At 37.5% G+C, this 15,672-nt stretch overlaps 7 protein-coding genes across 7 annotated transcripts; 2 read left to right on the top strand and 5 right to left on the bottom strand.

Annotated features, from left to right (window-relative positions):
* Positions 1–237: 237 nt before the first annotated feature.
* RO3G_11189 (uncharacterized protein) lies at positions 238–1,864 on the top strand (the record flags this gene model as incomplete). Its single annotated transcript, XM_067665773.1, has 6 exons — positions 238–609; positions 658–813; positions 866–1,012; positions 1,056–1,211; positions 1,265–1,509; positions 1,558–1,864. 6 exons carry the CDS (start codon positions 238–240, stop codon positions 1,862–1,864), a joined length of 1,383 nt encoding a protein of 460 aa, XP_067521874.1.
* Positions 1,865–4,761: 2,897 nt separating this feature from the next.
* Positions 4,762–6,897, top strand: RO3G_11188 (uncharacterized protein; the record flags this gene model as incomplete). Its single annotated transcript, XM_067665772.1, has 8 exons — positions 4,762–4,860; positions 4,911–5,012; positions 5,081–5,303; positions 5,368–5,402; positions 5,453–5,501; positions 5,551–5,763; positions 5,820–6,134; positions 6,185–6,897. The coding sequence occupies 8 exons, from the start codon at positions 4,762–4,764 to the stop codon at positions 6,895–6,897; spliced, it is 1,749 nt and encodes a 582-aa protein (XP_067521873.1).
* A 1,590-nt stretch (positions 6,898–8,487) lies between these two features.
* Positions 8,488–9,035, bottom strand: RO3G_11187 (uncharacterized protein; the record flags this gene model as incomplete). The annotated part of the gene is made up of 3 exons (XM_067665771.1): positions 8,488–8,604; positions 8,745–8,855; positions 8,904–9,035. The coding sequence occupies 3 exons, from the start codon at positions 9,033–9,035 to the stop codon at positions 8,488–8,490; spliced, it is 360 nt and encodes a 119-aa protein (XP_067521872.1).
* A 300-nt stretch (positions 9,036–9,335) lies between these two features.
* RO3G_11186 (uncharacterized protein) lies at positions 9,336–9,563 on the bottom strand (the record flags this gene model as incomplete). The annotated part of the gene is made up of 1 exon (XM_067665770.1): positions 9,336–9,563. One exon carries the CDS (start codon positions 9,561–9,563, stop codon positions 9,336–9,338), a length of 228 nt encoding a protein of 75 aa, XP_067521871.1.
* Positions 9,564–10,103: 540 nt separating this feature from the next.
* Positions 10,104–11,081, bottom strand: RO3G_11185 (uncharacterized protein; the record flags this gene model as incomplete). Its single annotated transcript, XM_067665769.1, has 2 exons — positions 10,104–11,010; positions 11,074–11,081. 2 exons carry the CDS (start codon positions 11,079–11,081, stop codon positions 10,104–10,106), a joined length of 915 nt encoding a protein of 304 aa, XP_067521870.1.
* Positions 11,082–12,668: 1,587 nt separating this feature from the next.
* Positions 12,669–13,712, bottom strand: RO3G_11184 (uncharacterized protein; the record flags this gene model as incomplete). Its single annotated transcript, XM_067665768.1, has 1 exon — positions 12,669–13,712. One exon carries the CDS (start codon positions 13,710–13,712, stop codon positions 12,669–12,671), a length of 1,044 nt encoding a protein of 347 aa, XP_067521869.1.
* Positions 13,713–14,818: 1,106 nt separating this feature from the next.
* On the bottom strand, positions 14,819–15,308 carry RO3G_11183 (uncharacterized protein; the record flags this gene model as incomplete). Its single annotated transcript, XM_067665767.1, has 2 exons — positions 14,819–15,016; positions 15,102–15,308. The coding sequence occupies 2 exons, from the start codon at positions 15,306–15,308 to the stop codon at positions 14,819–14,821; spliced, it is 405 nt and encodes a 134-aa protein (XP_067521868.1).
* Between the last annotated feature and the right edge of the window lie 364 nt (positions 15,309–15,672).

Raw genomic sequence — 15,672 nt, 5'->3', positions numbered from 1 at the left:
ACCATACCACCTATTCCCGCTTCTAATAATTACAACAATAATAGTATTAATAACAAGAACCAAGAGGATAAACTTGTTGCTGAACAATCCATATTGAAACGCCACTCTACCATTACTTCTATTCATGATGAATCCAGTGTAACCAATACGAAACCACCCCGTTTAAGACATTATTCAACTGGTTACACACTCAAATCAACAAGGAAATTGATAGAAGACAAAGAAAGAGTGGACTTGATGAAACGTTCAGAAGAGTTTCAAAAGGAATTGACTACAAGAAGAAAGACATTTAAAAGACTCTCAAGACTTTTACAAGATGATAGTGATGATAAAGTATTGATGGGCACACGTATCTCTGAAGGACACAGGAATTATGTGCTGATGTATAATATGCTTACGGGCATTCGTATCGCTGTCAGTCGAGTTACTGCCAAGATAGATCGAGAATTGGTAGACGAGGATTTTATGGCAGCCCATAAATTGGCGTTTGATGTGATTGGTGATGAATTGACACCAGGTGCAAAGTATGATTTTAAATTTAAAGATTATGCTCCTTGGGTGTTTCGCCATTTAAGGGAAAAGTTTGGCGTTGATCCTGCCGACTATTTGGTAGGAAGAATGGTTGTGTGATGTGTTGTGTTTGACCTTGTTTTATAGATTTCATTGACGAGTAAATATATTCTGAGTGAATTGGGTTCACCTGGTAAAAGTGGTAGTTTCTTTTATTACTCTAGAGACTATCGTTTCATTATTAAAACGATTCACTACACTGAACACAAATTTATGAGAAATATATTAAAAGATTATTATAACGTAAGTAACAGTAACACTGTTCACCTGTTTGTAAACTCAACCCTATTTATAGCACATTTCTAAAAACCCCAATTCACTTTTATGTCGCTACTATGGCTTACATCGAATCAAGTTACCTCACGGAAAGAAGATTCATTTTGTTGTCATGAGTAACGTGTTCCCACCTAGTAAAGATATCCATGAGACTTATGATTTGAAGGTAAACAGCCATTATAATCATAAAGCTTATTCACATCCAATAGGGTTCTACTCTCGGTCGTCTCTTGCCTGAAGAAGAAGTCCGCAAGAATCCACATGCGGTCATGAAAGATTTGAATTGGGAAAAGAGACAAAGAAAACTTCAATTGGGTCCACAAAAAAGAAAATTATTTATTAACCAATTAGTTCGAGATGTTACAGTAAGAGATGATGGTCATTTTTTGAAATACGCAATTCATATTTTTTTTTATAGTTATTATCCCAATTGAACATTATGGATTACAGTCTATTGGTGGGTGTCCATGACATGTTGAGAGGCAACAAGGACAAAGTTCGTGACACGACCCTTCAAACATTTCAACCCAATACAAAATCCATCCAAAGAAGAATTACTCAAATGAGACGTAGAACAAGTCAACTACAAGTTGTTCGTGAAGCGATTGCTGAAGCCAATCTACGTAAGATTGATGTTTCTCAGCTACCTAAAGTGGTTCGAGAGTAAGTAATCCGCTGAATGATATTTCTCGTACTCATTAACAAATTTAGCCGCCGTAATTGTATATTTTATGCTGACGAAAGTGGTTTCCAAGCAACAGATGAAAACAATAGGCCCTTACCTGTACTTTACTCTTTGGGTATCATTGATATCTTGACTCCTTACGACATGAAGAAGAAGTCAGAACATGTCTTCAAGACAATGACAACAAAGGATAAGAATGGTATTTCTGCAGTTAAACCAACGCAGTACGGCCAAAGATTCTTGGAATTTATGGCTTGTGCTGTATTAGAACACAATGATGATATTCCTCATGAATACAAACTTAAATCTAAAACAAAGCATTTCTTTAAATAAACCTTATAGAAAATCCTCTTCAACAATGTTCATCTTTATTTTCCCCGAATTAAAAGTACGATATGATTGGTCAAGCTTTTGCTGATAGCAATTTTAATTTGTAAACTTTTGATTTTATTGGGTTCTTTTTTCATTTAATTGTGGGGTTATAAAAATAGCAAGAATTGAAACATATTTGAAGTGTATTATTGAACAAATCGTGGTCAGATATGAAGGAAGGCTGAATAAAACAAGATCCTTGAGGTTGATTTATTTCTATTATTTATTTATTCTTCATCATTTATTTGTGTCCCTGAAAGTCAAAGAAACCGGGAATTCCCGTTGCAAATAATGAGATTTAATACTTTATTAATCTAAAACAGGTGTAAAGACTTTGCTTTTTTCAATACTTTGTTAATTTTAGATACAAATCAATTCTACGAGGCATTCACTATAAATACATGTATTTTGTATTATTTCATACAAGCTGTTTACATCTTTTACACTCAAATTCAAACATCAATTGTGTACTTTTACTGCTTTTTATGTAATTTATTTAGAATAATAATTTACGCGTACCTTTGATACATTGCCCCCGTGCTGTTTCGTGGTCTTGTATCATTCAATTGACAGCCTTGTAAAAGGCAATAGGATGTTTATTGTTTTATTTTACAAGTCGGATGAGTCAGGCTGTCTCTTCAAGCATCTATCAAAGGCGCTTACAGAGTGTTCAATGAAATTTCAAAGTTGATGGATAAGAATATTGTTACAGGCATCTGTTACTCTTGTTTGTAAACCTTTCCTTGCTCATCAAATCACTCTCCTGGCTGTTTTCACATAAAAAAATGGTGATCATTATAAACTCTTTAAATAAGAAGAAGGAAAAAAGAAAAGGCACCGATTGAAATAAATAAACCCGCTAATTGGATTTTACAAAACAACCATTTGGTGCCGCAAGCACTGTGCTGTAGTTCATATTGAGTAACAGTACATGCTATATTAGACTCACACAAGTAAGAAACATGGCGCCGTTTATGGATGATGAATATAATGGTGCAATTGTAACTTATGTTCTCTATTGAAGCAAAGCACATGAGTAATATTAATTCAAAAGATTTATTCAAGAATGAGCATCCTCATATAATCACTTATTTCTCGTGCTGTGTGAATAGGCTTTATATAATGGGAAGTGTTCAATAATCTATGGTGATACCATCACTTGGATAAAATGAATAAATATATCCATGACCGTAATGTATTTACGAATATACAATCATATTTGGAAGTGAATACTCTATCCAATATACGCTGCTGCAAGTATTTGTGACTTAAACATAGATTTTTGTGATAAGTTGTGGCCAAAGTAGAACTTTTGCAAAGCTATTTCCCATTTTGTTTGAATGTACCATTTAATTCAAAAGCTTTTATTAGACAACAAAAGAACAGTACATGATTATAGTCTTACCTAGGATAATACTGAGTTACAAAGCATGAGCTAGCCTCTGAATGACCATGGAGGCGTAACCATTTTCCTTACTTTATGCAAAAGTGATAGACTTTGCCTTACCAATTCAGAGTTGCGCCTGTTTATCACAAAACAGACATATACCACACTTGATTGAGTACTATCGACATACGTCTACTAAATAACTGGCTTTTTAATTTTGATTGAAAGGCTTACTAAGCTTGTAGCATCTGAAAAACATCCTTTTTTCACATGAAAAATATTTTTAATGTGCTGTTCTTTATGTTGACTATTTATTTTGAAGAAATAACTTGAGGCATACAAAAAGCTGTAGTCATTACTCTTGATTTAAACTGAAAGAAAGTATTTATGATCATCAGACGTCGTTAAATCGCTTTTAATACGATGAAAAAGAGGCTTTTACTATTTATACTCTAGTTCATATACCGCATGTACACTTAATATCAGTTTTGGTGTGGTCGGTTGTTATTCTGAAGGAATCACTTCAGCCGAGCGCTTTTGAATAATTTATTTGATTTTAATAAAGATTGCTTGAAACTTATTCATTTATTCCTTCGTAATGTAACAGTGAGTAATGCTATCAACTTTCACTTCTCTTCATCACTGTCATCATCAGAATCTTTTGAAGAAAACCACTTTAATGAGATGGTCCAGCCCTTCTTGCTTGGTCTTTTCTATTTATTTGATAATTGCTATCATGTAACGTAGGAAATGTATGAAAACAGCCAAGACAGTGATTTTGATGAGCAAGGGAAGTAAGTGATGGACTGCAAGGGGTAATCAGTTCAATGAGCAAGGAAAGGTTTACAAACAAGAATAACAGATGCCTGTAACAATATTCTTATCCATCAACTTTGAAATTTCATTGAACACTCTGTAAGCGCCTTTGATAGATGCTTGAAGAGACAGCCTGACTCATCCGACTTGTAAAATAAAACAATAAACATCCTATTGCCTTTTACAAGGCTGTCAATTGAATGATACAAGACCACGAAACAGCACGGGGGTAACGTAATAAAAACTTTTTTCTATTTTTGGTTTCACATGCTAAACGATAGAAAAGAGGGACTGAAACTCGAGAAAGGAAATAAAATATATTTACTGACTTTCAATGTGATTGATTTCCTTTGTTTTATATAAAAAAGAAAAAGAAAAAGATGAAGCGAATGAGGTGAATTGATTCAAGATCTACAAAACTATAAAATTGCCCCGCTTTTCTATCTTTTTTTTTTCTCTTTTATTCAAATCTTTTGTGTGAGTTCAGTACAACATAAAAAAAAATAGATTAAAGATCCGGTTGTTAACTTATCTTTATCCTTGTCTTATCAGTAAAATGAATTGAAAACATATATAAATTATAGCCTTATTTCTTTTACTTTTTTTTTTACTTTTTTTATCATCTTCACTTCTTACAATAAACTTTTATTTAAAGATGGCTGATAATTCCACTTTAACTACTGAACCAACGTATTCATTAAATAATGGTGATACAGCTTGGGTCATGATTTGTGCCTGTTTAGTTTTTTTGATGGTAAAAGATTATGATTGACAATCACCATTTATTAAACAAGTTCAATACAGTCACCTGCTCTTGGATTCTTTTATGCCGGCCTTGCCAGAGCAAAGAATGCACTTTCACTCATGTACCTGACCGTACTCTCTGTTGCTGTCGTGTCATTTCAAGTAAGAAAAAAAATAAAAAATAAAACGATATAAACGGAGTATAAAACTTACTTTATCTTATCAAACAGTGGTACCTGATTGGATACTCTCTTACTTTTTCGGAAACAGGCGGTAGATTTATTGGTGACTCGGGTAATAACAAAAAAAGGAATATCAAAAAACTTTCTGCTAAATTTATCACAGCCAACTTTTTATTAAGAGGTGTGGGCATGAAGCCTGCATTGGAAGGTCAAACGATTCCTGCGACTGCTTACATGATCTTTCAAGCCATGTTTGCTGCTCTCACACCAGGTAACACAATAGATAAGATATGATCTTGGGTCTAGCAATTAAATCCTTTGTTTGTTATACACAGCTCTTGCTTTTGGATCTGCAGCTGAGCGTATGTCTGTAAGTTGCACACAAAATAATACCCGATTTATTTTACTTATTATCAACAGCTTGGTCCTGCTATTATTTTCATTTTTATTTGGACAACGGTTGTTTATGGTAATCATTTTAGATTTCAATAACAAAAAAAAATATTAACTTGGATTAGACATCATCACTTGCTGGGTATGGGGTCCTCACGGATGGTTATACCAAATGGGTGTCATGGATTACGCTGGTGGAACACCTGTTCACATCTCTAGTGGATTAGCTGCTGTTGCTTATGCGATGGTCATCGGAAAACGTCGTGATTATCATGAAAATGTAAACACGCCACACAATGTTTCCTTTGTCTTTCTTGGTCTTGCCTTGATGTGGTTTGGTAAGCATCTATAAAAATTATATGCTCTTTTCTGATCCTCTTCTTCATTTGTATAGGCTGGTTTGCTTTTAATGCCGGTAGTGCTTTAGCAGCTAATGCTCGCAGTGTCAATTCTCTTGTCTGTACTCATCTGTCTGCCTGTACTGCTGCTATTGTCTGGGTCCTTTTAGATTATCGTCATACTCGTAAATGGAGTATCATTGGTCTTTGTACTGGTGCCGTCGCTGGTCTGGCTACTATCACACCCGGCTCTGGTTTTGTGAGTCCATCGAGTTCTCTTGCCTTTGGTGCTATTGGTTCCGTTGTGTGTTATATTGCTATTTATTACAAGCACAAAATGCGTATTGATGATGCCCTTGATGTATTTGGAGGTAAACAGTTTTTTCTTCTTTTCTTCTTCTTTTGCTTACTCTCACGTTAGTACACTACATTGGTGGACTTGTTGGTTTGGTCTTGACCGGCGTGTTTGCTCAACAAAACATCATTGCACTTGGTTATCCTGAAGGCACATCACTTGAATCCATCCCTATCGGTGGTTGGTTAGACGGCCACTGGATGCAAGTACCCTATCAATTAGCAGCCATTGTCTCTGTCTCTGTCTGGTCCTTTGTAGTCACTTACATCATCTTGGTCATCATCAACAAGATCCCCTCACTTGCACTCCGTCTGGTCGATGAAGATGAAATCATCGGTACCGATTGGGCTCAGATGGGTGAAAGAGCCTACGGTTATCTTCCGTTTGAAGAAGATGAAGAGGCTGATTGTTACCGTCGTCGCAGCCACATCGATCCCGATGTACGTTCGATCGCTGCAGGCAGTGGTAACCACGTCCAGAAACATCGTTTCCGTAACAAGATCATGAAGCTCTTGATGTCTGATAAGCATACCGTCATCCAGGGCGTACCCAACTTGGTGGAGGAGCCCGTCTTGGATTACAGTCAGCAAAAAGAATTGAGCGGTAGTACGACGACGGTCCATACCACCCCCAGCTTGGTTCAGAACACGCGTACAAAACAAGACAAGGAAATCGAGCCGGTGATCATTGAAAGATATCCGATGCAAACGATGGAAACAGACCCATCGACCGCAGTTCAAACGCCTGAACATAGCATCAGTAGTGCCTCTCAAAAATAGATCATACCCCCCCTTCAATCCTCTTTTTCATGTAAATTGTATTATTTAATCATCCTCTCACCTCTACATAAACTATTTTATTCTCTATTTCAAACCCTGTTTTTCGTTTTTGCATAAAGTAGCACAACTGGTTCTACTGCGATTATACAGTATATCAAATTACTTTTACTTTTTCATAAAAAATCACTTGCTTTCAACTGAAGGTCGTATTTTCTTTATTCGTTCTTTGCCTACTTGGCTATTTGTGCACAATGAATGTACACTCTATGCTAATGATGGAAAGCTACATATATGACGATTGGAAAAGGAGCACCCTACCTGAAAAAGGGATCCCAGACGCTCGCTCGTGATCATTTCGAATGCCCTTCACTACAAGAAACAGTGGAGCAAGAAGAATGATGTGGTCTCTGAAAAAGCGTTTCATCTGAATCAAAAAGTGACGGAAGGGATGTTTGAGGATTTAGCAAAAGAGCCAATTGCCTATAGATTGTCATTATATGAATTGATTCTCCCTAACTGCATTGCTGTAACCATCTTTGATCAGAGAAGCAGTCACTAAGCACTTAAAAGAATGTGCATTCATACTGTCAAAAAGATAAAAAGCAAAATTACTATTCATAAAAGCAGAAAAGTTGATATCATAGATTGTCTCGTCAAATCAAGCAAATGAAGATGGCTATGAACTCCAGACAGGTATTCTTTATCAAATTGAACGTTGGAAAACTTAACATAGTCATCAAACACTATGACAAAGAATGTATCTCGCCATTTTATAACTTGCTCAAGTTTGCCTATCGTCAGGTTAACCCAATACATGTCCAATTTATATCCAGTGTGAAGGTTAGTGCTACCCTAGGCCCAAAATCGAAGAAAGACGACTTCCATTCGACTCTTATTCTGCTATGCCCATGGGATATGTGCAATCAAAGTTTGTTCGTGAAACGCTTCTTAATTATCTTACCAGATAAAAGAATTTCCCTTATATCAAGCGTGTTGGGCAGATCTCTGGTGAGTCTGAAAATGGCGTTTGGAACACCTCTGAGTAATACCCGATGCTCTTTGTTTCTGGTGGTGCTTTAGTGTCCAAGCTAAGCACAGAGATTAATTAGATCCCGGTCGACTATACATCAGCAGCTATGCTTTGTACAACGCATTTCACAGCAGATGAAGAAAGTTCGATTTATCATATCGTCAATCCTCAAACTGAAAGCTGATCAGATGTAATTGACACAATGAGGTCTTGTAGTATGAACTTTGATCTGGTAGACACAGCTGAATGGATTGAGACTCTATCAAAGGATCGTTCTCTTCCGGCATTCCGTCTCTTGGCCATTTATGAAGATAGTTTCAAGTCAGGCTTTTGTATGTCATATTATCAAACAAAGGAAACTTGTGAAATGGCCCTTGTGCTAGGCCAGTCACCTATGATTGATTCTGAACAGTTTAAGAAATACCTTCATCATTGGCAATCCGTGGGGATTTTATAGTCTATCGAATTGATTTGCCATTACTTGTCCACGATATAATAACAAACATCTCAAATAGTATCCCACTTAAAAAGTACCTCTCTTTTGTTCTAAACATTACTTTTTATTGTTTTTCAATCTCTGCTTGCGTTTTAGCTTTAATTGATAAAGCATGCAAACCTTTGTTTTGAAGTTCATCGTTCAAAAGACTGTAGATCATACGGTGACGTTGCATCAAGGACTATTAAAAAATCAGTCAATGGCTACGTTTACGAGTCATATGGATGATTGTCCACTTACTTTTCCTTGGAATTCATCAGAAACAACTGTCACTCTACCGTTTTTGTCAAATTAGTTTTAGTTGCAATGGTCTCTTTTTACATACTTGAAGTGAGTTTCTTTGTTTGTTACACCCTTCATTGCAGCATGGTGTGCATGCAAGTGAGATTCATTAACAATATCCAAAACAGAAGGATTCAGAGATTGTGAAATCTACAGTAAAAGTAAGCAAAACAAAAACAAGACAACTCAATTTTTCACCTTTGATTCAATTGAAAATTGGATGGGTCCTTTTTCTTGTGTTGTCATGAAATCTTTTAGGAAACGAGTTGAAGAGGAATAAGCACGAATTGAATGATGTAAAGGTTGCAATTGAAAAACCTTTGAAAACATGGAAAAAAAGAAATGTCAAAGAAAAGCAAGGAGGGCAGGAGAATCACACAAAATTTAAAAGCACGACATCCTCCATTTGACAGACAAGCCAGAATGGATAGAGAAATACGATTAAAGTGACTTTTATTTATATAAAATAAAATAATTAAAACCCACGTGAGCACATAATCACTTTTGTGATTGAATTGCCCGGGCTAGATCGAAAAAATGTGTAGAGAGCTAAAAACCTTTTTGATAGGCAAAAAGGAAAAAAGACAGAGAAGGGAAGAGGAGAAAGGAAAAGCATGATTGGATACTAGGTTAGGTCTTGCTGAGCCAGTTTACCAACTTGTTTCCAAAAGAGGGAGTTTCCGAAGGGAGCTTGCCATGATGGAGGTAGTCGAGTTCGAATAGAATTTGGCAGATAGTAGGCCAGCGGACAGTCCAGGTTGAGTGAGTTGATGAGGGATGTTTGAGAGCACCGTTCTTGCGTTTGGTTGGTAATTTGTTTAAAAGGTAGGACAAGGGATCAGGTTCAGTGGAAGGCATTTGTAGTCGTTGGTGCATGTGTAGGCACCGAATCGCATGAGAACGGGTGAACATGTCAGTTGGATGGTAAATACACGGCTTAGGTACACCGCCCGGTAATCAACCAAGACGCCAGCGTACGACTCGGCTACGTTCAATGGAAGTCATTGATAACCAGAGGATAGGGTCAATAGTTGATTGTGAACGGCAAGCAGACAGAAGCTTTGTGCGTGTACGCTGACAATTTTGGTGAAACAAATCCTCGAGGTATTTTCGACAGATGATTCTGAACGTTCGGCGATTGAGATGTTCTATGTCTTGGTTACAGCATACTCGCCATAGAGGAGATGAAGTAAGCTTGTACCAGTGAGAATGACTTGCAGAGGTTCGAAGATATGGTAGTAACCGAGAAAATAAAGTGTCATCGGGTAAATTCAGAGATCGAAGTATGAACTTGGCTTGTAGGATATGGACGCGACTTTTCATTGAAGGCTGGTTCACCAAATGGAGCATCACTTGAGTTAAAGAACGGGAGCCGCCCCCAAAGATTCGACGTAGACACTAGTTCTGACAAGATTCGATTGTTTGAAATTCGCGGTACTTCACCATACTGATGGCAAGGCCGTATTCAAGTTGTGGACGCACAATTTGAGTATAGAAACGAACAGATAGAAGGCGATCAAATCCGGCGGGATTAACTCCAATCATTGCCATTTCGTTCATTATTTTCAGTGCTTTGTTGACGTTGCCTTGAATAAGTTCCTGAGTGTGGAGATAACCACCTGGACAGATAGGGATTCCTAGGTACGGGAATGAGTTTTGTTTTGGAAGTATTGTGTTATACAGAGTGTATGACTGAGTATCTTCAGGAAGAGCCAAGATCGTACATTTAGCAAGGTTCAAACAGCATCCCAATTGGTAGCTGTGTTCCTCGCATTTTTGTAGAATAGCCGGAAGTTGAGCAGAAGAGGCTATGAGGACCACATCGTCACCGTAAAGAAGGCAGTTGACAGATAGAGCAAAGTCGACCGGATCTTTTTCAGCCTCGTGTGGAAGCGGGTGATCACGTAGGAGGTTGGGTAGCTGATTGATGTAGATAGAGTACAAGAAAGAGGAGAGGATGGAGCCTTGTAGGACACCAGTTTTAGGCGAAAAGCGAGACGATTTAACATTACCAAGGATGACTTCAATCTGTACTTCATTAAAAAGGTTTTTAAGGATGTTGAGAAGCGCTGGATCAAGATATGGTTGCAAAGTTCGCCAAATGTAGCTTCGATCCACGGTGTCATAGGCAGATTTGATGTCTAAAAAGGCCAATGTAGGGTTAATGTGGTGATGCTTTCGCAGAATAGAGCAGATCTCAATGAGACAGAGAGCTTGATCTAGGGTACCACGAGCTTCCCGGAAACTACCTTGAGTAATATCGAGTGGTGGGCTTTGATCGACAAGGTCAAGGTATAAGCATTTTCTAGAATTTTTCTAAAAGATGGATGTTAAGCTGATTGAGTCGAAAGTTTCCAGGATCGGTTACTGAGCCATTTTTTATGAGTAGGAATGATTTGTGCTATTCTCTAAGATAAGGGAGTGTAACTCCCATCGCCAGCATAGTTGAAAGAGATGCACAAGTATTGGTGTTAGGTTGTCTGTTAGAGGTACAATCATTTCTATCGTGAGATGGTCGACACCAGGTGCTTTTCGTCTAGGTAGTTGGGCTATGGCGTTATTGACTGAATCAATAGTAATTGAGCAGGAGGCTACATCATAAGGGGCAAGTGTAGAATCATTATTTGTGAGAATCGTATCAGCCGAATGTGGAAGGAGATCACCATCAAAAATGCGCTCAAGATGTTGGGCCATGATTTCGGCCGCATGTTGTGGTCCTTCTGGGGCTGAGAAACTTGGTTTGATAGCTCTGTTTTTTCTAATACGACTGAATTTAACGATTGCCTTAGTGTAATTACCCTGGGCCATTTGGTCACAAAAACAACGCCATGTTTCTCGTCGCCGTTTAAGGATGAGTCGTCGTAATGTTGCTTGTGCTTCCTGATGTAGAACCCATAGTCTAAGTGCATTTAAGCCATGTGCTTTTCGCCATTTTCTGTAGTAGTGTTCTTTGCGCTGGAACGCAGCAGTCAAGGCAGGTGTCCAGAAATCTCGAAGCCATTCTTCTCTTGCTGGTGTGCGTCGACCACATATCTCATCCAGACTGGCATAAATGGTGTCACATAGTTGTTGATGGATAGTATCAATATATTGACAAGCTACAGACCTATTTGGGAAATTAAGAGATGAATGGTGTGGTAGTATGATATTCAACTTTTCCGTGAATACGTCCCTGTAGGAGCCTCTGGTCTGTTGTTGTTTAAGCTTTCTCAGATTCCAGATTGTACGTTGGGGAGGTAGCTGTACTCTGGAACTGGAGGGAAGGGCGAATGATAGAGTCATTAATTTATGATTCGAGAACCAGGAAAGATCATGTCTAATAGTCAAAGAAGGTGACACCAAGTCAACGTTGCTGAAAAATAAGTCAATAATGCTTGCTCCTTGAAAGGTGTAAGAGGTAGGTTTCCCATATGTGAGACGTTGATTCCACAGTGTAAGGTTGTGCGAGCCCATCCAATTGGAGAGATAATTCGTCCACGGTGATCAAATCTAGTATCCCCCGTATAAGTCCCTAGGCGAGCATTGAAATCACCACAAAATAATGTCATAGTAGTATTGGAGTATTGCAAGGGTAATTCATTAAGTACAGAGGTAACTTCGTCGATTCCTAGGTTAGGTGGTAGATAAAGACAGTAAATTAGAATGCGATTAGATATAATTATAGATAAAGAATATTTAGATAATAAAGGATGTGAATGAGTAATTTGATAGATTGATAGATTGCTTTGTGGATTCACTAAGAGGGCCAGACCAAGGTGTCCGCGGCGGCCTCTTGAGGAGTTTAGAGGTAAGCCATAAGTGTGGTATTCTGACCAGGTTGTTTTGTACCTTGTTGGTGAGAGTAGCCAAGTTTCTGTGAGAAAAAGTAGATCAGAGTCTTGAGAAAGTTCTAGAATTGGAGAAATAGATTGTTTAGGCATTCCAGTTGCATTAAATAATGTGATTTTGAGAAGATCCGTTAGGTTAGAGGTTGGTGGTTTGAGTTCCTTGATCATCAGACATGTCAAAGTCATCGTCTGTAATTATTTTACTGGAATTGTCTAAGTTAGCGGAGTTGGGGTTGATCTCAAGTGGAGATGTTGTCTGGGTAAAAATGTTTGAAACTTGAGGGTAACGATCAGAGGTTAGAGAATTGTAGAATTTTTTAGAGATCCACTGTTTTTCATAAAAGAAGTGAGCTACAGCGTATTTGATCAGAACACGGATGTGTTGTACGGCACGTTCAAGTCTTGTAATTTGGTATTGCTTAGCGAGTTCATCACGCTCAGAATCGGAGAGTGATTTAAGCTTAGGATCTTCAAGGATTGAACCATTATTGGGATCAAAGTTCTCATTGAGTGTAATGTGATGTTTTTTCGACAGTTCAGTGAATTCGGTTTCAAAGTCATTGTGGATTAGAATGGCCGCAGTGTTACGAGTTGGATAATGAATGTCTAGGAGACGTGCATTATTGACACCGATGCGACGAAACATAGTACGAAGAGTACCAACAGGAATACGAACTTTAGTTGGGATGTATAAATATTTGAAACCTTGGTTGGGTGAAGGTGGTTGGAAGAAACGGGCAGCAGCTGCTTCCCGTTGAGCACGACGAAGTTCTCGTTGACGGAGTAAAGGTTGTTTAATGGCATCAACTTTTGCCGGGTTATGCCAAGGAGCATCTGGGAATTGGGTCTTGTTGTTGGTTGAGGATTCTGTAACAGTAGGAAAGCTTGTTACATCAGTGTGGATAGGTCTCTGTGATGCGTGAGGTGCAATTGTTTGGAGTTGATTTTGTAGGTTTTGAATTGCAAGGTGGGCCTTACCGAGTTCAGCGGTCAGGAACTCGACAGTATTTTGTAATTGTTGGACAACTGAATGAGGTTCCTCAAGAGTTGTTGGTGACTGTGAGGTTGGTGGCACGACATCATTTGATTCTTCTAGATTATTCGATAGGAGGTCCATGTCGTCAGGTTGTTGAGAGGATTGGTCGTCAAAAGTAGCTGCAAGTTGGACGAGTTGATACATGGAATGCGCCTTAACGTATTTACGGCAACTAGTGCACGTAAATTGTGGTTGGGTAGGATCGCGCGTAGAAGCTCCATGTCGGTGGAAGGTAGTGGTAGTTTTGCAGGCTGGGCATGTTAAGTTTTTGCGATACTTTGTAAAAAGCGAGTTTAGTTCAGCTAGCTGCTCTTCAGATAGAGCAGGTGGTTGAACTTTGTTATAAGGGCCTCTGGTTGGTGGTATTTACAATTGTCAGTGGTTTTGTTATTATTATGTAGTCTTGAATAATGTATGAAAATGTCTTTGATTTGCTTGCCAAAAAAGGAAAATTTATAGGAAATTGATGGAGAGTGGAAAGAGCTGGATAGAGAAATACAGTAAAACGAGTAATAAAAACCCAAAACTCAAATGTTCTTTTTCATTCTTATAGCAAACCAACTACCTTTTTTCTTTCTGTTATGTACTTTGTAAAGAGAAAAATCCTGCTTACCTTTTCAATAAAACAAGGTATTATAAATCATAAAAGTTATTTCGTTTGTACGAGCTTACTTTCATCTTGCTCCATAAATGGCATGTCAGCTAAAGTTGGATGGAATCTGCATTTCGTATAAGCCTGTGTCACTATTGATCCATTTGTTTCCAAACCAATGATTATAATGTTTTATGAGTCTATTTATCTTTGGTTTTCTACAAGCAAAACGAAAGGATGACGCCATCCAAAGATCTTCAAATACACAAGATGCTTCAGATGGATGCTATTGTACGAATGCTTGTCATCATCCATCCCAAAATCCGAATTGATAGCCTATATCCGAGCTCTTTCTTCATGGTGCTCATGAGGAAATAACACAACCGATCAATTGAAATAGCACTAAAGTCCCAGGCATTCAAAAAGTATAAATACCCTCAAATGGTTTTTTTTTTATTAATAATGCAATATATAATCTTCAGTTTCACAACTCTTGTCTTTTATTTCATATTTGGCAAAACACGGTTAATGCAAAAGCAAATTGTCGTGTCAAATTAATATAAAAAAAAAGTCAAGGGAATGATATTTAATTGCTCTGGGCATTACTAACTACTAAGCAATAAAATTGTATATCAAACATGAAGAAAACTACTTGGGTTTACTGAACGGTATAAAACGGCCTCAAACGGAACATGCCCGACCTATCTTCCTCTTCTGTCAACTTTAGCATACTACAGTTGATGGCAGTAGATAAATTATCTTTTGGTAAAGAAGAAGTAAGTGCATTATCACTAATAGCTTTCATATGTTCTTGCTTTAGCATCGCAAGATTCTTAGCAGTCTCGGCAATCAAGCACTACAAAAATAAAGGTCCATTAATACCTGTTTTCTTTTTTTTTTTTTTTTTACCTAAAAGGAGAGCCTCTATTCGAGATATTTACCTTAAGCGTCCAATAAAATTTGATCGTATATGGAACTTGTTCAGCTCTTTCGTCAAACGAAGGATTTATAGTATAAGTTTGTTCTAACCATAGTTCACAGAGTGGCCCTTCTGGGACGTGTCGCATAGACCAAAGACGAACAGTTTTTTCTATTTCGTATTTTACGTTTGAAATCAATAAAAAGTGGTACAAGTCAATTGTATTCATCTTTTTATACCTGCTGCATGAATAAAAAACTTTCATGTTCTTGATGTTGTAGAACAGTAACTGGTTGTAGTTGACAGTGATAAATATAAGTCTTAATACAAGGTCATAATTAAAATAAAATATGTTTATTTAAATAAGATCATACAATCAACTCCAATTAATATATTCTTTTAAAATATGTATTGTATTAATGAGAGCTCTTTGATAAGAAGAAATATCAACTAAAATAACCAAATCCAATCCAATGTCAGGAATATTGCTAATCTTTCACATAATAGAAATAACGCGTAAAATAACGTTATTCAAATTAGTGAGGAAAACGCAGAATAAAAGATAATCTATGGCAGACATACAAAAGAACAGA

Source organism: Rhizopus delemar, genomic scaffold, assembly GCF_000149305.1.
Source record: "Rhizopus delemar RA 99-880 supercont3.9 genomic scaffold, whole genome shotgun sequence".
Taxonomy (NCBI): Eukaryota; Fungi; Mucoromycota; class Mucoromycetes; order Mucorales; family Rhizopodaceae; genus Rhizopus; species Rhizopus delemar.
The sequence above is the reverse complement of the archived record's forward strand: the minus strand, read 5'-3'. Positions and strand labels throughout refer to the sequence as shown.